This window comes from Oncorhynchus masou, chromosome 4 (genome assembly GCF_036934945.1).
Source record: "Oncorhynchus masou masou isolate Uvic2021 chromosome 4, UVic_Omas_1.1, whole genome shotgun sequence".
Taxonomy (NCBI): domain Eukaryota; kingdom Metazoa; phylum Chordata; class Actinopteri; order Salmoniformes; family Salmonidae; genus Oncorhynchus; species Oncorhynchus masou.
In genome coordinates this window covers 6943455-6967462 of record NC_088215.1, presented here as the reverse complement: position 1 = coordinate 6967462, position 24008 = coordinate 6943455, and the positions used below count along the sequence as shown (strand labels likewise).

Here is a 24008-nt window from a genome sequence, read left to right as displayed (position 1 = left end):
TCCTCTCTTGCGTTTCATTTCTCCTCTCTCTTCCATCTCTCTCTCTCTCTCTCTCTCTTCTCCTCTCTTGCTTTTCATTTCTCCCCTCTCTTCCATCTCTCCATCTGTCTCCCCATCTCTCTCTCTCTCTCTTGCTTTTCATTTATTCTCTCTCCTCTCTCTCCTCTCTCTCTTCTCTCTTGCTTTTCATTTCTCCTCTCTTCTCTCTCTTCTCTCTCTTCTCCTCTCTTCTCCTCTCTCTCCTCTCTTGCTTTTCATTGATCCTCTCTCTCCTCTCTCTCCTCTCTCTCTCTCCTCTCTCTCTCCTCTCTCTTCTCCTCTCTCCTCTCTCTCCTCTCTCTTCTCCTCTCTCCTCTCTTTCCTCTCCTTTCTCCTCTCTCCCTCTCTCTCTTCTCCTCTCTTGCTTTTCATTTCTCCTCTCTCTTCTCCTCTCTTGCTTTTCATTTCTCCTCTCTCTTCTCCTCTCTTGCTTTTCATTTCTCCTCTCTCTTCCATCTCTCCATCTGTCTCCCCATCTCTCTCTCTCTCTCTTGCTTTTCATTTATCCTCTCTCTCCTCTCTCCCCTCTCTCTCCTCCTCTCTCCTCTCTCTTCTCCTCTCTCCTCTCTCTTCTCCTCTCTCCTCTCTCTCCTCTCTTTCCTCTCCTCTCTCTCCTTTCTCTCCTCTCCCTCTCTCTCTTCTCCTCTCTTGCTTTTCATTTCTCCTCTCTCTTCTCCTCTCTCTTCTCCTCTCTTGCTTTTCATTTCTCCTCTCTCTTCTCCTCTCTTGCTTTTCATTTCTCCTTTCTCCTCTCTTCTCCTCTCTTCTCCTCTCTCTCCTCTCTCTCCTCTCCCTCTCTCTCTTCTCCTCTCTTGCTTTTCATTTCTCCTCTCTCCTCTCTCTCCTCTTCCTCTCTCTCTTCTCCTCTCTTGCTTTTCATTTCTCCTCTCTCCCTCTTCTCCTCTCTTGCTTTTCATTTCTCCTCTCTCTTCCATCTCTCTCTCTTCTCCTCTCTTGCTTTTCATTTCTCCTCTCTTCCATCTCTCTCTCTTCTCCTCTCTTTCTTTTCATTTCTCCTCTCTCTTCCATCTCTCCATCTGTCTCCCCATCTCTCTCTCTCTTGCTTTTCATTTATCCTCCTCTCTCTCCTCTCTCTCTTCTCCTCTCTTGCTTTTCATTTCTCCTCTCTCTTCCATCTCTCTCTCTCCTCCTCTCTTGCTTTTCATTTCTCCTCTCTCTTCCATCTCTCTCTCTCTTCTCCTCTCTTGATTTTCATTTCTCCTCTCTTCCATCTCTCTCTCTCTCTCTTTCTCCTCTCTTGCTTTTAATTTATCCTCTCTTCTCCTCTCTTGCTTTTCATTTATCCTCTCTCCTCTCTTCTCCTCTCTTGCTTTTCATATCTCCTCTCTCTTCCATCTGTCTCCCCATCTCTCTCTCTCTTGCTTTTCATTTATCCTCCTCTCTCTCCTATCTCTCTCTTCTCCTCTCTTGCTTTTCATTTCTCCTCTCTCCCTCACCTCCTCTCTTGCTTTTTGTTTCTCCTCTCTCTTCCATCTCTCTCTCCTCTCTCTTCTCCTCTCTTGCTTTTCGTTTCTCCTCTCTTTCTTTCTCCTCTCTCTCCTCTCTTTCCTCTCCTCTCTCTCATCTCTTCCCTCTCTTCCCTCTCTCTCTCTCTCCCCTCTCTCTCTCTCAATCTACAGTAAATTGCCCAGCTGGGCTCGAGCAGTGGTGCCCAACATCTTCTACGTAACAGAGAAGGCCTGGAACTACTACCCCTACACCATCACAGGTGAGCGCACGCTCAACACTGGCGTCTTATTGTAGAACCAGGATCCATTCATACCATGCACCACTAATGCTTGTGTTAGGTCAGAAATTAACTCTGACCACGTATCGACCGTAACCCTAGCGGAAATGTACCGGGCTAACCTTAACCTAATCTAGTTACTGTGGCACTGAGCTCATAGCATGGCCAGGCTAGCTACTTATACTGTAGTGTGCACACAGACCCCCCCCCCCCCCCCAAAAAAAAAAAAATGTTCGAAGAGAACATTCTGGTAACGTTTCTGTCCGGTTCCCATTTGGTTTTGAAATAACATATGTCCGACTATTATTCTCGTAACGTTATTAGAACGTCGGGTCAGCACCATTTCCCAGAAAAGCTTCTTCAAAAGACAGTGGAAAAGGTTCAGCAAGCGTTTCCCGGGTGTGTGAGCTGGGTTGTTTCTCGTGTCACATCGTAACCTGCCTGCGTTGCCACCGTGTTGTTGCGTCATTGAAAAGCCCTAAACTGTGTTGTGTTTTCTCCCCTGTCTGCTTCCACGCGTCCCCCTCTGCGCCTGCCCCTCTAGAGTACACAGTAAGTATCTCTTCCTTTTGATTGGTCACAGAGCTGTGAAGAGAGCCACCGAAGTCCAGTAGTGGGCGGGGTGTCCGGACGGATTGTAATGTGTTTTGATATTGTATAACTGCCTGAATTTTGCTGTAACCCAGGAAGAGTAGCTGCTGCCTTGGCAGCTAATGGGGATCCATAATACATACAAATGATGCTTTATACACTGGTAGTTCACAGAAAGTGTTAAGAACCAACATTGGTTTCAACCCATTATAAAACTTTAAGGTAGCTGTGTTTTAATGTCTGAAAAGGGTTTAAGACCGATGACCGTCTGCCACCTGTTACATAATGTCTGAAACTTCTAAAGCCTTTGAGCTGTGGCATTTTCAAATCCTCTGAAAGTGATAAATGCCACCACACTGAGTCATATAGCTTAATATAGAGAGGAGGAGAGCAGCAGCGAGGAGAGGATGGAAGGGGGGTGGAGGGGAGACATGGCTTTGACAGTGACGGAGCCCGTTTTGGGCGCAATAAAAGGCTGTGTGTGAGTCATGGGGGGGTACATGCACACCACCCACAGACCACTCAGACACGAGCATACTCCCATACGTTCATCTCCCCTTTTTCTGAACAGAGAACCAAACGCATTTAGTTGGTTGGGATATTGGTACAAGAAGTCAAGAGACTAAATGTCTCTGCCACACAAACCATTCTGAAACTAAACACCAATTTCAAGTGAAAGCTGTTGTTTTTCCACCATTTTCAAGTATCTCACCTGAGACATTTTTTTTCTGTTTCTTTTGTTTTGCAGTGTTCTTTCTTGCCCAAGTTCTCCATTCACATAGAGACAAAATACGAGGACAACAAAGGCAGCAATGACAACGTGAGTGAAGACCGTGTGTGTGTGTTGCTCTGAGGCCTTCAGTATGATAAAGTAATTCCATAATAGGGGCCTTATAGCCCCTCCGTGTCTGCCAAGTGCAGCTCTGCTAATTGAAGAGGCCATTTCATGTATACTCTGTCCTTCTCTCTCTACCAATTCACAAACTCCTTTCTCTACAGAACAATATCTCGACTATTATGCAAGCATGTGTGTGTGTGTGTGTGTGTGTGTGTGTGTGTGTGTGTGTGTGTGTGTGTGTGTGTGTGTGTGTGTGTGTGTGTGTGTGTGTGTAAGGAGTTATCAGTCTTGGTCTTAGAAAAATCCACTCAATGTCGTAAGAGAAAGTAGGCGGGCATCAACCTGTCTGGTCATTTATCGTGTGTGAGACCCACTTCCATGGACAGACAATGTTAGTGAAAGCCCTGCAGATGTGAAGGACAGGATGTAGTATATCCGACTGAATGTAAAGGAGAGGTGTGAGGCCGACTGAATGTAAAGGAGAGGATGTTAGGCCGACTGAATGTAAAGGAGAGGATGTTAGGCCGACTGAATGTAAAGGAGAGGATGTAAGGCAGACTGAATGTAAAAGGAGAGGATGTTATCTCCGACTGAATGTAAAGGAGAGGATGTTATCTCCGACTGAATGTAAAGGAGAGGATGTTATCTCCGACTGAATGTAAAGGAGAGGATGTTGTATCCGACTGAATGTAAAGGAGAGGATGTTGTATCCGACTGAATGTAAAAGGAGAGGATGTTAGGCAGACTGAATGTAAAAGGAGAGGATGTTAGGCAGACTGAATGTAAAGGACAGGATGTTAGGCAGACTGAATGTAAAGGTGAGGATGTTAGGCAGACTGAATGTAAAGGTGAGGATGTTAGGCAGACTGAATGTAAAGGACAGGATGTTAGGCAGACTGAATGTAAAGGACCGGATGTTAGGCAGACTGAATGTAAAGGACAGGATGTTGTATCCGTCTGAATGTAAAGGTGAGGATGTTGTATCCGTCTGAATGTAAAGGTGAGGATGTTAGGCAGACTGAATGTAAAGGACAGGATGTTTGGCAGACTGAATGTAAAGGACAGGATGTTAGGCAGACTGAATGTAAAGGACAGGATGTTGTATCCGTCTGAATGTAAAGGTGAGGATGTTAGGCAGACTGAATGTAAAGGACAGGATGAATGTAAAGGACAGGATGTTAGGCAGACTGAATGTAAAGGACAGGATGTTGTATCCGTCTGAATGTAAAGGACAGGATGTTTGGCAGACTGAATGTAAAGGACAGGATGTTTGGCAGACTGAATGTAAAGGACAGGATGTTTGGCAGACTGAATGTAAAGGACAGGATGTTAGGCAGACTGAATGTAAAGGACAGGATGTTAGGCAGACTGAATGTAAAGGACAGGATGTTAGGCAGACTGAATGTAAAGGACAGGATGTTAGGCAGACTGAATGTAAAGGACAGGATGTTAGGCAGACTGAATGTAAAGGACAGGATGTTAGGCAGACTGAATGTAAAGGACAGGATGTTAGGCAGACTGAATGTAAAGGACAGGATGTTAGGCAGACTGAATGTAAAGGACAGGATGTTTTATCCGTCTGAATGTAAAGGTGAGGATGTTAGGCAGACTGAGTGTAAAGGACAGGATGTTGTATCCGTCTGAATGTAAAGGTGAGGATGTTAGGCAGACTGAGTGTAAAGGACAGGATGTTAGGCAGACTGAATGTAAAGGACAGGATGTTAGGCAGACTGAATGTAAAGGACAGGATGTTAGGCAGACTGAATGTAAAGGACAGGATGTTAGGCAGACTGAATGTAAAGGACAGGATGTTAGGCAGACTGAATGTAAAGGACAGGATGTTAGGCAGACTGAATGTAAAGGACAGGATGTTAGGCAGACTGAATGTAAAGGACAGGATGTTAGGCAGACTGAATGTAAAGGACAGGATGTTAGGCAGACTGAATGTAAAGGACAGGATGTTGTATCCGTCTGAATGTAAAGGTGAGGATGTTGTATCCGACTGAATGTAAAGGTGAGGATGTTAGCTAGACTGAATGTAAAGGACAGGATGTTAGGCAGACTGAATGTAAAGGTGAGGATGTTGTATCCGACTGAATGTAAAGGACAGGATGTTGTATCCGACTGAATGTAAAGGTGAGGATGTTAGCTAGACTGAATGTAAAGGACAGGATGTTGTATCCGACTGAATGTAAAGGTGAGGATGTTAGCTAGACTGAATGTAAAGGACAGGATGTTGTATCCGACTGAATGTAAAGGTGAGGATGTTAGCTAGACTGAATGTAAAGGACAGGATGTTGTATCCGACTGAATGTAAAGGTGAGGATGTTAGCTAGACTGAATGTAAAGGACAGGATGTTGTATCCGACTGAATGTAAAGGTGAGGATGTTAGGCAGACTGAATGTAAAAGGAAGACACTCTGGTCTCTCCATCTGTAATCCGACCCCAGCCTATAACCAGCCTACCTTCCGTCTCTAACAACTGCTGGCCAGTGTCCCTGTGCGTGCACACACACTTTCACACATACACACTTGGAGTCATGTCACACATGCGCACATATCAAGTACACATTTGGTGTCGCGTACAGACACACAGACGTATGTGTTTGCACGCACAAGTTCCACTAAAAAGCTCCCATGTGACACTTCCCACGGACAATGCAGCTTCAGGGCTGACCAGCAGCACAAGCTCTGCATCTTTTATGACACTGTATAATCTGGGCCGAATTTCAGAATCTTCCTCTGCCGAGATGCTGTACGTTGTGAAATACTATGCAGCCATGTGTTTCTGTGCTCACGGTGTTAGGAAAGATAATGTCAGGTTGTAAAAAAAATGTGTTTTCACGCTCACAGTCCCGTTTCCTGACCGAGAAGGGGTTGAATGTCTGTTTGGATTCAGTTTGTGTTTGTGTGCGTGCCTGTGTGTACATCCATACACGTGTGAATGAAGTGCGCCTGTGTGAATGAGTGTGTGTGAATGAAGTAGTGTTTGTGTGAGCAGACTGCATATTCTGTCTGAATGAATGGAGGGTGTGGACTGTCATATCAGGTAGCAGACCGTGACAGGGCAGGGCTGCCGTTAGGCGTGGAGAAGAGCCACTGCTTTAAATACTGTTCCTAATGGTTTATGGTTGTCATTATCTCTCTCTTTCTCCTTGAGACTTCACCATTAGACAGTTGCATAGTTTCTTTCTCTCCCTCTTACTTGCTCGTTTTCATTCATTCTTGCACACTCTCTTTCTTCCCTCCACCTCCCTTGTCCTTTCTCCCTCTTTCTTCTCCCCTCGACCCAACGTTCCTCCTCGACCCAACGTTCCTCCTCGACCCATAGGGCATACCCATAGGGCATCATTACCAACCCATAGGGCATCTTGAAGTTTTGGCATTGGAGACTAGTCCAAATATAGCACATGAGCTGAACCCAAAAAAAATCTACTGATCATATTGCTTCCAAATATGATATTTAATTTATGTTAAGTCATACATAATTTGACAGTTTTCTTTATGTAGTTACTATTCCTCAATACGGTAGAAATATATTATAAATGTGGCACCATCACAGCCACATTCTTCCCACTGGACTTCATAATCATATTTGGCAGCAAGGCCATATGTAGCTATAATACCCACCCACAGCTACGAGCGTGAAGCCCGACTCTCTTCGGTTGTGATCACTGGTGTGAAACTCTTATTCCTTGACATTCATGCACTAGTTATCCATACTCGGCAACTTCCAATACAATCCGCCGCTAGCTGGAAGCACGATGTGGAACATAGGCGTTGAAACACACTTTGAAATGTTGCACTCTGCCCTGTCTGAGCATTCGTTCACTCATCCCCTTAGGCCTTGCGTACTGGAGTATTCCTCTCTATAACTGAGCCTTGCTCTCTCTCACACACTCTCTCTCACTCACACACCTCTAGCTCCCAAGATGGAAACAGAGAGTGGCTAATTGGTGTCTGTTTGCCCTGTGGCTATATATGAGGTGTCTGTCTGTCTGTGTGTGTATCTGTCTGTCTGTGTGTATCTGTCTGTGTGTATCTGTCTGTCTGTGTCTATCTGTCTGTCTGTCTGTATCTGTCTGTCTGTCTGTGTCTGTCGATCTGTCTGTGTGTCTGTCGATCTGTCTGTCTGTCTGTGTCTGTCTGTCTGTCTGTCTGTGTCTGTCGATCTGTCTGTGTGTGTCTGTCGATCTGTGTGTGTGTCGATCTGTGTGTGTGTGTCTGTCGATCTGTGTGTGTGTGTCTGTCGATCTGTGTGTGTCTGTCGATCTGTGTGTGTCAATCAACACCAAGCTTAGAGCGCTCCCTTCTGGCTGCGTTGCACAATGACATGTCCCTGCAGTAGCCTAGTGGAGCAGCTAAGGTAAAGTCGTCCGTAATCTAAGACCTAAGATCAGGGCCTGTATGTATCAAGCATCTCAGAGTAGTAGTGCTGATCTAGGATCAGGTCTCCCCGTCCATGTAATCTTATTCATAATGATCTAAAAGGCTAAACTGTTCCTGGATCAGCACTCTTACTATGAGATGCTTAGTGAATATGGGCAATGATAAATCAAATCAAATATCTGACCCTGTGAATATTCTGACCACTCTGGCTGAAGTAGAATGGACGATGACTAGCTTCCGTCAAATAACAAACAGGGCCTCGAATGATAACACAAAGATTTGGGAGGCACAATCAATATCAGTGAGCCGTGAAGTTTTGTGAAGAGAGGATGTTGTTGATGCCTGAAGTCATAGATCACTAACTGTACCTCTGGGGAATTTTTGTCTGTTTTCAGATCTTCTCAGACAGTGAAAATAAAGACCAGGAAAGGGAAGTGTGTTTTGTGGATATCGCCTATGACGAGATCCCTGAGAGATACTATAAAGAATCTGAGGTGAGTCTGTGTGTGTGTGTGTGTGTGGTTTCGTTAGAGGTAATGGGGGGATATTACGGGTTATTGCAGCCGAGGCAGCCTGTCTCTCGGTAGTCAAACACTGGTACTTGGAGTCTTATTATTGGTCTGAAAATAGAACCAGCAACATGATTCAGAGATGACAGTGGATACAAGGACATTTACCGACACTCAGTAATACTCAAAGATACAATGATACGACAGACGGACACCATTTCAGTCTTTCAGTCTATTTAAAGGTTGACGATTAATCGGCATGGCCGATTTTTAATTTGGGCCGATTTTCAAGTTTTCATAACAATCGGTAATCAGCTTTTTTGGACACCGATTGCATTGCATTCCACGAGGAAACTGTGTGGCAGGCTGACCACGTGTTATGCGAGTGTAGCAAGGAGCCAAGGTAAGTTGCTAACTAGAGTTTAACTTAACTTATTAAAAAAACAATCGATCTTCACATAATCACTAGTTGACTACACATGGTTGATGATATTACTGGGTTAACTAGCGTGTCCTGCGTTGCGTAAAATCGATGAGGTGCCTGATCATTTCTCATCGAATCGCAGCCTACTAACAAAAGAGCATTCGTGAAGAAGGCACAATCATAGCACGAATGTACGGTTGAAGTGGGACGTTTTATGTATACCTCGGCCAAATACATTTAAACTCAGTGTTTCACAATTCCTGACGTTTAATCCTAGTAACAAATCCCTGTCTTAGGTCAGTTAGGATCACCACTTTCTTTTAAGAATGTGAAATGTCAGAATAATAGTAGAGTAGAGTGATTTATTTCAGCTTTTATATCTTTCAACACATTCCCAGTGGGTCAGAAGTTTACATACACTCAATTAGTATTTGGTAGCATTGCCTTTCAATTGTTTAACTTGGGTCAAACGTTTCAGGTAGCCTTCCACAACCTTCCCACAATAAGTTGGGTGAATTTTGGTCCATTCCTCCTGACAGAGCTGGTGTAACTGAGTCAGGTTTCAAGGCCTCCTTGCTCACACACACTTTTTCAGTTCTGCCCACAATATTTCTATAGGATTGAGGTCAGGGCTTTGTGATGGCCACTCAATACCTTGACTTTGTTTTCCTTAAGCCATTTTGCCACAACTTTGGAAGTATGCTTTTTCAGTTCTGGTCATTTTGGTTTTGGCCATTGTCCATTTGGAAGACCCATTTGCGACTAAGCTTGAACTTCCTGACTGATGTCTTGAGATATCCACATTATTTTCCTCCCTCATGATGCCATCTGTTTTGTGAAGTGCACCAGTCCCTCCTGCAGCAGAGCACCCCCAAAAGATGATGCTGCCACCCCCGTGCTTCACGGTTGGGATGGTGTTCTTCGGCTTGAAGCTTCCTTTTTGCTCCAAACATAACGATGGTCATTATGGCCAAACACTTCTATTTTTGTTTCATGAGTCCAGAGGATATTTCTCCAAAAACTACGATCTTTGTCCCCATGTGCAGTTGCAAACCGTAGTCTGGCTTTTTTATCAAATCAAATTTATTTATATAGCCCTTCGTACATCAGCTGATATATCAAAGTGCTGTACAGAAACCCAGCCTAAAACCCCAAACAGCAAGCAATGCAGGTGTAGAAGCACAGTGGTTAGGAAAAACTCCCTAGAAATGCCAAAACCTAGGAAGAAACCTAGAGAGGAACCAGGCTATGTGGAACCAGGCAAATGTTCATAAATGACCAGCATGGTCGAATAATAATAATAATAATAATAAGGCAGAACAGTTGAAACTGGAGCAGCAGCACGGCCAGGTGGACTGGGGACAGCAAGGAGTCATCATGTCAGGTAGTCCTGGGGCATGGTCCTAGGGCTCAGGTCCTCAGAGAGGGAAGGAGAGAATTAGAGAACGCACACTTAGATTCACACAGGACACCGAATTGGACAGGAGAAGTACTCCAGATATAACAAACTGACCCCAGCCCCCGACACAAACTACTGCAGCATAAATACTGGAGGCTGAGACAGGAGGGGTCAGGAGACACTGTGGCCCCATCCGAGGACACCCCCGGACAGGGCCAAACAGGAAGGATATAACCCCACCCACTTTGCCAAAGCACAGCGATGAGAGATGAGTCTTCAGTAAAGACTTAAAGGTTGAGACCGAGTTTGCGTCTCTGACATGGGTAGGCAGACCGTTCCATAAAAATTGAGCTCTATAGGAGAAAGCCCTGCCTCCAGCTATTTGCTTAGAAATTCTAGGGACAATTAGGAGGCCTGCGTCTTGTGACCGTAGCGTACGTGTAGGTATGTACGGCAGGACCAAATCAGAGAGATAGGTAGGAGCAAGCCCATGTAATGCTTTGTAGGTTAGCAGTAAAACCTTGAAATCAGCCCTTGCTTTGACAGGAAGCCAGTGTAGGGAGGCTAGCACTGGAGTAATATGATCAAATTTTTTGGTTCTAGTCAGGATTCTAGCAGCCGTATTTAGCACTAACTGAAGTTTATTTAGTGCTTTATCCGGGTAGCCGGATAGTAGAGCATTGCAGTAGTCTAACCTAGAAGTGACAAAAGCATGGATTAATTTTTCTGCATTTTTGGACAGAAAGTTTCTGATTTTTGCAATGTTACGTAGATGGAAAAAAGCTGTCCTTGAAATGGTCTTGATATGTTCTTCAAACGAGACATCAGGGTCCAGAGTAACGCCGAGGTCCTTCACAGTTTTATTTAAGACGACTGTACAACCATTAAGATTAATTGTCAGATTCAACAGAAGATCTCTTTGTTTCTTGGGACCTAGAACAAGCATCTCTGTTTTGTCCGAGTTTAAAAGTAGAAAGTTTGCAGCCATCCACTTCCTTATGTCTGAAACACATGCTTCTAGCGAGGGCAATTTTGGGGCTTCACCATGTTTCATTGAAATGTACAGCTGTGGGTCATCCACATAGCAGTGAAAGTTAACATTATGTTTTCGAATAACATCCCCAAGAGGTAAAATATATAGTGAAAACAACAGTGGTCCTAAAACAGAACCTTGAGGAACACCGAAATGTACAGTTGATTTGTCAGAGGACAAACCATTCACAGAGACAAACTGATATCTTTCCGACAGATAAGATCTAAACCAGGCCAGAACTTGTCTGTGTAGACCAATTTGGGTTTCCAATCTCTCCAAAAGAATGTGGTGATCGATGGTATCAAAAGCAGCACTAAGGTCTAGGAGCACGAGGACAGATGCAGAGCCTCGGTCCGATGCCATTTTTATGACAGCAGTGGCTTTTTTAGAGCAGTGGCTTCTTCTTTGCTGAGCGGCCTTTCAGGTTTTGTCGATATAGGACTCGTTTTACTGTGGATATAGATACTTTTGTACCTGTTTCCTCCAACATCTTCACAAGGTCCTTTGCTGCTGTTCTGGGATTGATTTGCACTTTTCGCACCAAAGTACTTTCATCTCTCTAGGAGACAGAACGCGTCTTCTTTCTGAGCGGTATGACGGCTGCATGGTCCCATGGTGTTTATACTTGCATACTATTGTTTGTACAGATGAACGTGGTACCTTCAGGCGTTTGGAAAATGCTCCCAAGGATGAACTAGACTTGGCTAATTTCTTTTGATTTTCCCATGATGTCAAGCAATGAGGCACTGAGTTTGAAGGTAGGCCTTGAAATACATCCACAAGTACACCTCCAATTGACTCAAATGATGTCAATTATGGCCAGCAGCATACCACCCTGCATACCACTCCTGGCTTGCTTCTGAAGCTAAGCAGGGTTGGTCCTGGTCAGTTCCGGGATGGAAGACCAGATGCTGCTGGAAGTGGTGTTGGGGGGCCAGTAGGAGGCACTCTTTCCTCTGGTCTAAAAAAATATCCCAATGCCCCAGGACACTGCCCTGTGTAGGGTGCCGTCTTTTGGATGGGACGCTAAACGGGTGGCCTGACTCTCTGAGCTCATTAAAGATCCCATGGCACTTATCGTAAGAGTAGGGGTGTTAACCCCGGTGTCCTGGCTAAATTCCCAATCTGGCCCTCAAACCATCCCCAGTTTTCAATTGGCTCATTCATCCCCCTCCTCTCCCCTGTAACTATTCCCCAGGTCGTTGCTGCAAATGAGAACGTGTTCTCAGTCAACGTACATGGTAAAATAATGGATAAATAAATAAAATAAAAAAATTAGCAGAAGCTTCTAAAGCCATGACATAATTTTCTGGAATTTTCCAAGCTGTTTAATTAAAGCCACAGTCAACTTAGTGTATGTAAACTTCTGACCAACTGGAATTCTGATACAGTGAAATAATCTGTCTGTTAACAATTGTTGGAAAAATTACTTGTGTCATGCACAAAGTAGATGTCCTAACCGCCTAGCCATAACTAGTTTGTTAACATGAAATGTGTGGAGTGGTTGAAAAAAACAGTTTTAATGACTCCAACCTAAGTGTATGTAAACTTCCGACTTCAACTGTACCTAACCATAAACATCAATGCCTTTATTAAAATCAATACACAGATTATTTTTTTCAACCTGCATATTTAGTTGAAAGAAATTCATCTCAGCAGACAATATTAACTAGGGAAATTGTGTCACTTCTCTTGTGTTCATTGCACGTGGAGTCAGGGTATATGCAACGGTTTGGGCCGCCTGGCTCATAGCGAACTAATTAGCCAGAATTTTAAATAATTATGACATTGAAGGTTGTGCAATATTTAGACTTAGAGTTACCACCCGTTCAATAAAATACGGAACGGTTCCGTATTTCACTGAAAGAATAAACGTTTTGTTTTCTAAATGATAGTTTCCGGATTTGACCATATTAATGACCAAAGGATCATATTTCTGTGTTTAGTATAATTAAGTCTATTATTTGATAGAGCGGTGGTAGGCTGCAGCAGGCTCGTAAACATTCATTCAAACTTTACTGCATTTGCCAGCAGCTCTTAGCAATGCTTGAATCACAGCGCTGTTTGTGACTTCAAGCCTATCAACTCCTGAGATTAGGCTGGCAATACTAAAGTGCCTATTAGAACATCCAATAGTCAAAGGTATAGAGAGAAATAGTCGATGCGTCATAATTCCTATAATAACTGCAAGCTAAAACTTCTTATCTGGGAATATTGAAGACTCATGTTAAAAGGAACCACCAGCTTTCATATGTCCTCATGTTCTGAGCAAGGAACTGAAACGTTAGCTTTCTTACATGGCACATATTGCACTTTTACTTTCTTCTCCAACACTGTTTTTGCATTATTTAAACCAAATTGAGCATGTTTCATTTTTTATTTTGGACTAGATTTTATTTATGTATTATATTAAGTTCAAATAAGTGTTCATTCAGTATTGTTGTAATTGTCATTATTACAAATATATATTTAATCGTTTTTATATTTAATCGCTTTTTTTGGTCCTCCAATAATTGTTATTAGTATTGAAAAATCATAATTGGTTTTGCCCGAGTCATCCAAATATCATAAACTATTTTATTGGGTTGGAATTTGATTCAAATAAGTTTAAATTTAGTTATATTCCCAAATTGAGTTTGTATTGCAGGTAAATCCACGATAGACTCCGCAATACAGCTCTGACCAGATCATGCTAAGTTAACTCTAGTGTCACCTTCTAATTCTCTCCCCATACACCTCTTCCATATCTAATTTTCAGTGTTAGAAATTAGCATGTTAGCATATAGGATCTGTGTAAGTATAGTTAGACTGTTGAATATAGTAAATGCAGTAAGCGGTGGTTGATTGATACATTGCCTCAGCCGCTGAGATTTAGGGAAAGATTTCTGGAGGGAAGGATTCCTATTTAACGTTAGCTTTCTATTTGTAGCTTTCCCATAATGCATTTCTCTCAGGGCGCAGAGGTTTGGATTAATTACTGAGATCTACGTTTGTGAGTGTGTGCGTGTATGTGTGTGTGTACATTCATGTGTGTGTGTACATTCATGTGTGTGTGTGTCCACACCAACAGGACCTGCGGTACTTCAAGTCAGAGAAGACGTCGAGGGGCATGCTGCAGGAGGGCTGGAGGGACACCCAGGAGCCCATCATGTGCTCCTACAAGCTGGTCACTGTCAAGTTTGAGGTGTGGGGCCTGCAGACGCGCGTGGAGCAGTTTGTACACAAGGTCGGAGGTCACTCACACACAAATAGCAGCCACTTAATTTTTGTAGAACTGCTCTGAGATCAGTGTTCTCTGACCCCCTCTATTGTCTCTCCCTACAGGTGGTGCGTGATGTGCTGCTCCTAGGCCACAGGCAGGCTTTTGCCTGGGTGGATGAGTGGATCGGTAGGTCGACAAGCACTGCTCAATTGGTCCTCTCACGAACTAGTCACTGGGTAGTGTTCAGTAGGGCAATTTTTTTATGTGTTGAAAGTTAAAAGGAATGAGTGCTACTTTTTGGACAAGACTAGGCAGTCCCTTCCAGTTTTTCTTCTGTACCAAATGAACATGGCCCAAGTTAAACACTGGGACCTATGAAGTCACTCTTTCCTTAGAATGTCATCAATAAGATTTGACTCCGTTTGGGAGCTACGTGGTTACTGTTGATGCCGTCTCGAATCTACTGTCTGTATCATTGTGTGTTATAGAACTAAATAAGGCATGTGAAATCCTAAACAACATCCAACTCCCCATCACTGCATCTAACCCTGCTCCATCATATGCGCTGGCTGACCTCTCTGATATCAATAACCCAACTTAGAACACATACCCTAGAGGGCAGATTCAAAGCCCAGTCATGGACTAAGAAGGAAGCTCAATTGGCATAATCTGTGTCTGGGAAAATTGCCCCGAGAAGTACTGTCATGTCCAGGATTGATCTGTGTTCACTAGCTCACTACTTCAGTCATACACAGACAACACCTGGGCTGCAGTTCCTTCCATGTTTGTCTGTAAAAACCAATTCTGTATTGGCGTTCAATCAAACAGTGTCCCTCCTTGTACACTGGTCTGTTTCTTCTTGCGTCAGAAATATTTTTCATTCTTGTTGGCATCTAGGCTTGTACGATGTCTATAGTGAACACAAATGGCTGAATTTGCTACAATTTCCTCAAGAGAATAGCAATTGCTGAACGTATCGGGCGATATCACACAGAAGATATTGCACTCGTTGAATCATGACAGTTGTGTGTATGTGGGTCGTGACTGCATGGCAATGAGAGCAGTAGCAGTGATACTAGCAGGACTCTGATTTGCACTCAGCTTTTTCCATGGCTGCAGGGTAAGACCAAAACAAGCCATTACTGCTGTAATGGGACACCGCTACTCACTCTCTCCCTTCTCCTCTACTCCTGGGGGGGGGATAACTTTCCCTCCTATGCACTATTTTGGATGATTCCCCCTCACCCAAATCCTCCTGATGTATTTGGGATGACCTTGCCTAGGACTATTCTTTGGGAATGTAATTTTTTTCCGGTGATGTTCCCAACCCTTCACGTCTGACTCTGAGGGTTCTGGATCATTGGCTCTCCCTCTCCTTTCCCTTCTCCCTCTATCCCTCCCTTTCTTCATCTTCATAACCCAGCTTTGGCCTGACTAGCTTTCTCCTCTCGACACCAACTCTTTTTGGTCGTGGGAAGCTAGCTCTGCCCTCTCCATCTCCTATTGATTGTGCTTGAACTTCGACCTTTCGGCCCCTCCCAAAAGCACTAATCCACCACCCAGCGCTCTCTACTCGCCCACGGCGTGCCCCTCCTCACTTAACCCCTCCTCTACCTTCGTCTTGAGTGTCCTAACGGGAAGACGCCAACATCTCCACCTCCCTCCTCCCCTCTTTGCAGATATGAACTTGGATGACGTGCGGGAATACGAGAAAAGTATGCATGAACAAACCAACATTAAAGTTTGCCATGAGCAGCAAGAGCATTCCACAAACTCCCCATCACTGGATGACATAGAGATTCATGACAAAGCCAGCGTATGTGTCGTTTCATTTCCTCTTGTTCTGTTTTATATTGATGTGTTCTGTTGTTCATGTCGACGTGACTCAGGAGGTAACCAATCACTCTGTTTCTATGCAAAACTGAAATAAGTGGTTCTTGTGAGCTCTATAGTTGTTTCTATATCGGGAAAACATGAAGTAAAAAATATTCACAACTTGAGAAAAATATAAAGTGACTGTTGATTATGATATAACGTAGTGTGACGGCAGACTAAGATTAGAAAGGAGCGTTAGAATGCTTTGGAGTGCTGTCTCCCCCCTCATTCTCTCTCTCCGTGCAGACATGACGATGGATGAGGTGAGAGAGTATGAGCGCACCATCCAGGAAGCCACCAATGAGAAGATCGGGATTTTCCCCCCGTCGATCTCCATCAGCGAGATGCCCCTGTCCTCCTGCACCCTCTCCGGCCCCGCCAGCGCCCCCACCACCCCCCTCTGCACTGACGCGCCCGAGTTCCTCTCCGTCCCCAAGGACAGAGCCCGCAAGAAGTCCGCCCCTGAGACCCTCACCCTGCCCGACACCGCTGCCCAGAACCAGAGTGGAGTCCCCCAAAGCTCTATGCCGGTGCCGCTTCCAAATCACTCCCCCTGGCCCTCCTCTGACTCTGACCAGGCTGAGTTAGGGGGAATAGGAGGGACGGGATGTTCTTTTCCCCCATATGCCCTGCCACCTCATTGTCTTAGGAGCCCAGCAAGACTAGCCTCTACACCCCAGTGCCCAGTCCTCCAGGCCCAACAAACCATATTGCAGAGGTCAGTGCTTCTTACACATCTCCAGAGGTCAAAGGTCTTACCACCAGTTTCCAATCTCCAATATCCTCAACAGAAGTCTGTTTTGTCAGCCTTTAAATGGATGGCTTCCTGAGATCTAGCCAATCAGCTATCTGATCTACTGTAACAACCACCCAAGTTGTCCATCAAGAGAACATATCCACAAGGGGTTTTGTGTGCTGTCCTCAATTAGCGATCCCTGCGTTCGTCATAAAATATGTTACTGACAAAATGCCAGATGGATTTATTTTTAATTTTTAATCCGGTCAGCTGATAAACCTTATGTAATGTAAATGTAGCTGCCATAACAACATGAAAATAGAGAGACAATGATATTAATATTGTTTTGTTCACTTGAGTGAATGAACATCTTTTCATAGAATTCTCAAATATCAAATTATAATTTTGACCTTGAAATAAAATCAACTTTTAAATTAACAAAATGGAAGTAGAAGTACTGTAGTATAGTTAGTTTTATTACTACAATGATTCACTAAAAAGATACCACCTTTAACCTGGACGGAGGAGAGACCATTCAAAACTGAACCCAGATCTGTGTGTGTTCATGTCTCTCCACTCCACACTCCAATTGAAACAGGTGGAAGGTCAGTACAACCACAGAAAGAGATCCCATCTCAGGTCTCCAGAGCTCTGCTTCTTTAGGAAGGGCAGGGAACGTAACCATTCTCTCCCTGCTTTAAAACACAGTTTTTATACCTGCATCTATACTCACCTGTCTACTTAACTAGCCTTTGGAACGTTTACACAACATTAGATAAGCCATGATAAAATACATATTGGGCATAAAGTTTGACATTGGAGACTGATGCATTCAGTTTAATCAAATTGGTATAGCAACAGAACCGATATGACTAGGAAAAATGCTGTAAAAGTACAGTTGAAGTCGGAAGTTTACATACACCTTAGCCAAATACATTTGAACTCAGTTTTACACAATTCCTGACATTTGAATCCTAGTAAAAAATCCCTGTTAGTATTACCTTTAAATTGTTTAACTTGGGTCAAATGTTTCAGGTAGCCTTCCACAACCTTCCCACAATAAGTTGGGTGAATTTTGTCCCATTCCTCCTGACAAAGCTGGTATAACTGAGTCGGGTTTCTAGGCCTCCTTGCTCGCACGCTCTTTTTCAGTTCTGCCCACACATTTTCTATGGGATTGAGGTCAGGGCTTTGTGATACCTTGACTGTGTTGTCCTTAAGCCATTTTGCCACAACTTTGGAAGTATGCTTGGGGTCATTGTCCATTTTAGAAGACCCATTTTTGACCAAGCTTTAACTTCCTGACTGATGTCTTGAGATGTTGCTTCAATATATCCACATAATTTTCCTCCCTCATGATGCCATCTGTTTTGTGAAGTGCACCAGTCCCTCCTGCAGCGGCCTTTCAGGTTATGTTGATATTGGACTTGTTTTACTGTGCATATAGATACATTTATACCTGCTTCCTCCAGCATCTTCACATGGTCCTTTGCTGTTCTTCTGGGATTGATTTGCACTATTCACACCAAAGTACGTTCATCTCTAGGAAACAGAACGCGTCTCCTTCCTGAGCGTTATGATGGCTGCGTGGTCCCATGGTGTTTATACTTGTACAGATGAACGTGGTACCTTCAGGCGGTTGGAAATTGCTCCCAAGGATGAACCAGACTTGTGGAGGTCTACAATTTTTTTTCTGAAGTCTTGGCTAATTTCTTTTGATTTTCCCATGATGTCAAGCAAAGAGGCGCTGAGTTTAATGGTAGGCCTTGAAATACATCCACAGGTACACCTCCAATTGACTCAAATGATGTCAATTAGCATATCAGAAGCTTCTAAAGCCATGACGTCATTTTCTGGAGTTTTCTAAGCTGTTTAAAGGCGCAGTCAACTTAGTGTATGTAAACTTCTGACCCACTGAATTGTGATACTGAATTAAGTAAAATAATCTGTCTGTAATCAATTGTAGGAAAAATTACTTGTCATGCACAAAGTGGATGTCCTAACCAACTTGCCATACTATAGTTTGTTCACAAGAAATTTGTGGAGTGGTTGCAAAATGAGTTTAAATGACTCCAACCTAAGTGTATGTAAACTTCCGACTTCAACTATAAGTGAACATTGAGCACAGTGGAAATTCCATGCTTGCTCAGGGCACTTGCTTCAACCTGGCCTTATTGTATGTGCTTGATTATCTTTGCATTGTGTTTTTAGAAATGCCGATAATGTTGCTTGCCAATGTTGGTACTGTACCCGTTTTGGTGGGCTCAAAGTTATTTTGAAGCAACCATGTTAGCGGTGGCCATCTTGTTTTCCCCTGCTCTAGCCTCATCAGGAACTTTTGGGCGGAGGAAGAAACATTGAGGACAGAAGGTTTGTCTTTGTGTAATGCCCTAGCTACTATTTTATACAATCACATAGATGCATCAAGGGGTCTCCATATGCCGCATGAAACGTTCACAAACATGTATACATATGTAAAGTATTTGTGTATATAAATGGCAGGATATATTGTTGATGCGAAATGGTGGAGAAAGCACATGTGGCGTTGTCCTAGGCTCTGTAGTTTAACCGTTGTATAGTAAAGCAGAGTTTTAGCGGAGACTGAAACGGAGCATGTTCTGAGAATACAACTCTCTTCTCAGTGCCTCTGCATGCAAAAGTCTATATTGTCTCGTCTGTATACAACATCCAAAACGTTTAAAATAAAGGGAAAAAACGTCCCATTTAATTGTAATGTTAAAGGGCAATTCCACCACTTTTCAACCTCATGTTTGTTATCTCCAGCACAAAATGATTGGTGCATTTCTACGTTCCGTAGAAAAAATATATGAAGTTAAAGTTCTACCCGATGACGTCAACCATTTTGAAAACTATGATTTTCAAACACTCTGACATTCGCGGTGACGTGGAGCAAGAAAATTGCCTCCCTCTGGCTAGAAACTCATTGTAGGTTTTGAAAATCTCAGTTTTTCTTTACTTTTAATCCTACCCTGTGATGTCACCGAGAAGCATTTCTTTAGGACACTTCTTCCTGTCTTTGCAACCACAGATCACAGAAACATGCCGTTTTCTCATATCAAGACACCGGTATGGTGCCGGAGATCATGAATATGAGTTTGAAAATGGTGGATTTGCCCTTTTTAAGCCTAATTTTCAATTTATTGCAATGTCAAAACATTGATTTGAAATACAGCTTCATGTTAGTTATTTTCATCAAAATGTACAAGATATTGAGAGAAATAGCTGACGTTTGTCGTACCTGTTGACCATTGTTTTGTCCTAAAGACATTACATTACATATGTGGGCATTTGCATTTTGTGATGAGAGAACGAAATTAGCTGTTAACAAATGTACTGACTGTTATATCTCTGTTTTTAGGGTTTTGTTGGACCAAAGTTATACAAGCCCACTTGTTTGTCAGATATAGACCACTCTACAGTGTCTAAGTCCAAAATGTCTCCTCTTTACACAAGACGCTCACTATCATTCTAAACTGTACTTGTCTTTGCCGTTACATTTCCTGTGGGATACATGTGTTAAATGATATTGACTATCAGGAATAAGAAAATAGATCCAGGGATATGTTTGAGTGCCAGTAAGCTAATGCCTATATCAAAACAAATGCAAAATGACAAGTATATTATTTTTCAGAGTGAAGGACTAGGTTTTGTAAATAGTGAACTCTTTCATTTTCAGTTGCGTGCTCCACATAAGTTCACGGAGACTTTTTGGGTGAGTTTATGTTGAGCACGAAACGTATGTGGAGCATGGAACAGAAAATGAAAGAGTTAACTAATTATAAAACCTAGTCCTTCACTTGGGAAAAATAACCAACTCTTGATATCATACTTGTCATTTTGCATTCGTTTTGAGAGTGCAAAAGTTTGGTTTGTATCTGTAACATTTTACGGTGCAATGTCCCATTGTTAGTATTCTTTATCGAGCTGTTTAAAAATCCACAAGAGAAAAGACCATTGTAACTACATGATGTACATTACAACCCTATGAGCAAAATACTTTTTTTTAAATGTCCTTTTTGGTTGAAAGTACTTTGAAAATACGTATTATTCAACATATTGTGCTCACTGTGAAAAGATTTACTTTGAATTTGCGACCTCCCCATTTGTAGTGTGCATCAAACGTTCCGGTTGCTTTTGGTGATCCTACAGCTCTTTGACATGACACATTATCTATGAAAACAATATTTCAATCAATATGTTTTTCTTTTTATCGGGGTGACTGTGTTATACTTTTTGAATTTATACAATACATCTTGACTCGGAGGTTGGTTTTCTGTTATAATTCTCACAACTGCTGTAGTTTTGATTTTGTGGTTTGCTGTATTTCAAATGGCATCTGTTCATTCTAAGAAAAGGACCAAGCTTTTCGTTGTGTCCCTCCTGATGCGGCTTGCCAGGATATCGCGCTGTCTCCCTAGCTCTGGTCCGGGTTGTCACTGCTGCTTCCTGACACTCAGCCTCCTGAGCAGGACGAGCGTAAGCAATCCACACTAACACCCTGGACCAGAGCTTACTCTCCCTATCTGAAGTGCCATCCTTGTTCGGCTACTGGAAGTCGCTCTGGGTTCTTCCACTGATTTATATGTTATATTTTTACTGCCCTCCTTGAAGTATATTTGGTTCTCCGTTGTAATTATTGTTTCACTTCTTTTTTTTTCTTAATTCTTGTGTTAAATAAAGTTTACTTGCTACTACACTTTGCCATTGTCGGTTGTCAGATGATGTGGTGCCTTTTTTGAAAGTTTGTGTGTGTGTATGTGCGCGTGCTCGCAGGGGTTGGCGGGTGATTGCATAGGGGTTTGTGTGTGAGAGAGTGAAAGACAAAGAGCAAGGGGAATTAACATTTTGATATATATATATAAATATACAAATGTACTTTTAGTCATGTAGTGTATGTGGACACCTGCTTGTTCCAAAATCATGGGCATTAATATGGAGTTGGTCCCCCTCCCCCTTTGCTGCTATAACAGCCTCCACTCTTCTGGGAAGGCTTTCCAATAGATGTTGGAACATGTTGGAACATCGCTGCGGGGACTTGCTTCCATTCAGCCACAAGAGCATTAGTCAGGTCACTGATGTTGGGCGACTCGGCCTCGCTCGCAATCGGCGTTCCAATTGAGCCCAAATGTGTAATATAGGGTTGAGTTCAGGGCTCTGTGCAGGCCAGTCAAGTTCTTCCACAACAATCTCGACAAACCATTTATGTATGAACCTCGCTTTATGCACAGGGGCATTGTCATGCTGAAACAGGAAAGGTCCTTCCCCAAGCTGTTGCCACAAAGTTGGAAGCACAGAATCGTCTAGAAGGTCCTTGTGGCTGTAGCGTTAATATTTCCCTTCACATGAACTAAGGGGCCTAGCCCGAACCATGAAAAACAGCCCCAGACCATTATTCCACATCCACCAAACTTTACAGTTGGCACTATGCATTGGGGCAGGTAGCGTTCTCCTGGCATCCACCAAATCCAGATTTGTCTGTCAGACTGCCAGATGGTGAAGCGTGATTCATCACTCCAGAGAACGTATCCACTGCTCCAGAATCCAATGGCGGCGAGCTTTACACCACTCCAGCCGACGCTTGGCATTGCGCATGGTAATCTTAGGCTTGTGTGTGGTTGCTCTGCCATGGAAACCCGTTTCATGAAGTTCCCGACAAACAATTCTTTGATTTCAGAGGCAATTTGGAAATCAAATCTAATTTTATTAGTCACATGCGCTGAATACAACAGGTATAGATAGACCTTAAAGTGAAATGCTTACTTATGAGTCCCTAACAAAATATGCAGTTTAAAAAAAAAACGATAAATAAAAGTAACAAGTAATTAAAGAGCAGCAGTAAAATAACAATAGCGAGACTACATACAGGGGGGTACCGGTACAGAGTCAGTGTGCGGGGGCACTGGTTGAGGTAATATGTACATGTTGGTAGAGTTAGTAAAGTGACTATGCATAGATAACAACAGTGTAGCAGCGGTGTAAAGGAGGGTGGGGGGGCAATGCAAATAACCTGGGGAGCCATTTGATTAGGTGTTCATGAGTCTTACGGCTTGGGTGTAGAAGCTGTTTCGAAGCCTCTGGGACCAAGACTTGGCGCTCCGGTACTCAGTCGTGAGTGTTGCAACCAAGGACAGACAATTTTTATGCGCTAAAGTGCTTCAGCACTCTGCTGTCCCATTCAATGAGCTTGTGTGGCCTACCACTTCGCGGCTGAACCCTTGTTGCACCTAGGCATTTCTACTTCACAATAATAGCATTTTCAGTTGACCGGGGCAGCTCTAGCGTAGCAGAAATGTTATGAACTGACTTGTTGGAAAGGTGGCATCCTATGATGTTGCCACATTGAAAGTCAGTGATCTCTTAAGTACCGCCATTCTTCTGCTAATGTTTGTCTATGATTGCATGGCTGTGTGCCCACTTTATACATGTGACTGAAATAGACGAATCCGTTAATTTGAAGGGGTGTCAATATACCCTATGTACAGTGCCTTGCGAAAGTATTCGCCCCCCTTGAACTTTGCGACCTTTTGCCACATTTCAGGCTTCAAACATAAAGATATAAAACTGTATTTTTTTGTGAAGAATCAACAACAAGTGGGACACAATCATGAAGTGGAACGACATTTATTGGATATTTCAAACTTTTTTAACAAATCAAAAACTGAAAAATTGGGCGTGCAAAATTATTCAACCCCCTTAAGTTAATACTTTGTAGAGCCACCTTTTGCTGCGATTACAGCTGTAAGTCGCTTGGGGTATGTCTCTCTCAGTTTTGCACATCGAGAGACTGAAATTTTTTCCCATTCCTCCTTGCAAAACAGCTCGAGCTCAGTGAGGTTGGATGGAGAGCATTTGTGAACAGCAGTTTTCAGTTCTTTCCACAGATTCTCGATTGGATTCAGGTCTGGACTTTGACTTGGCCATTCTAAAACCTGGATATGTTTATTTTTGAACCATTCCATTGTAGATTTTGCTTTATGTTTTGGATCATTGTCTTGTTGGAAGACAAATCTCCGTCCCAGTCTCAGGTCTTTTGCAGACTCCATCAGGTTTTCCTCCAGAATGGTCCTGTATTTGGCTCCATCCATCTTCCCATCTTCCCTGTCCCTGCTGAATAAAAACAGGCCCAAACCATGATGCTGCCACCACCATTTTTGACAGAGCTGTGTTGCTTTTACGCCAAACATAACGTTTTGCATTGTTGCCAA

The 24008-nt window shown here is 43.1% G+C and overlaps 1 protein-coding gene across 1 annotated transcript in view; it reads left to right on the top strand.

Moving 5' to 3' along the window:
• Positions 1 to 21499, top strand: part of LOC135522459 (cytoplasmic phosphatidylinositol transfer protein 1-like) — a 77528-nt gene extending 56029 nt beyond the window's left edge. Inside the window, exons 3-9 of the mRNA XM_064948739.1 lie at positions 1680 to 1768; positions 2331 to 2338; positions 3126 to 3197; positions 8000 to 8098; positions 14040 to 14195; positions 14294 to 14357; positions 16293 to 21499. Of these exons, the coding sequence (XP_064804811.1) occupies positions 1680 to 1768; positions 2331 to 2338; positions 3126 to 3197; positions 8000 to 8098; positions 14040 to 14195; positions 14294 to 14357; positions 16293 to 16876 (1072 nt within the window). The 3' untranslated portion in view covers positions 16877 to 21499. The remainder of the gene's footprint in view (positions 1 to 1679; positions 1769 to 2330; positions 2339 to 3125; positions 3198 to 7999; positions 8099 to 14039; positions 14196 to 14293; positions 14358 to 16292) is intronic.
• Positions 21500 to 24008: the final 2509 nt, after the last annotated feature.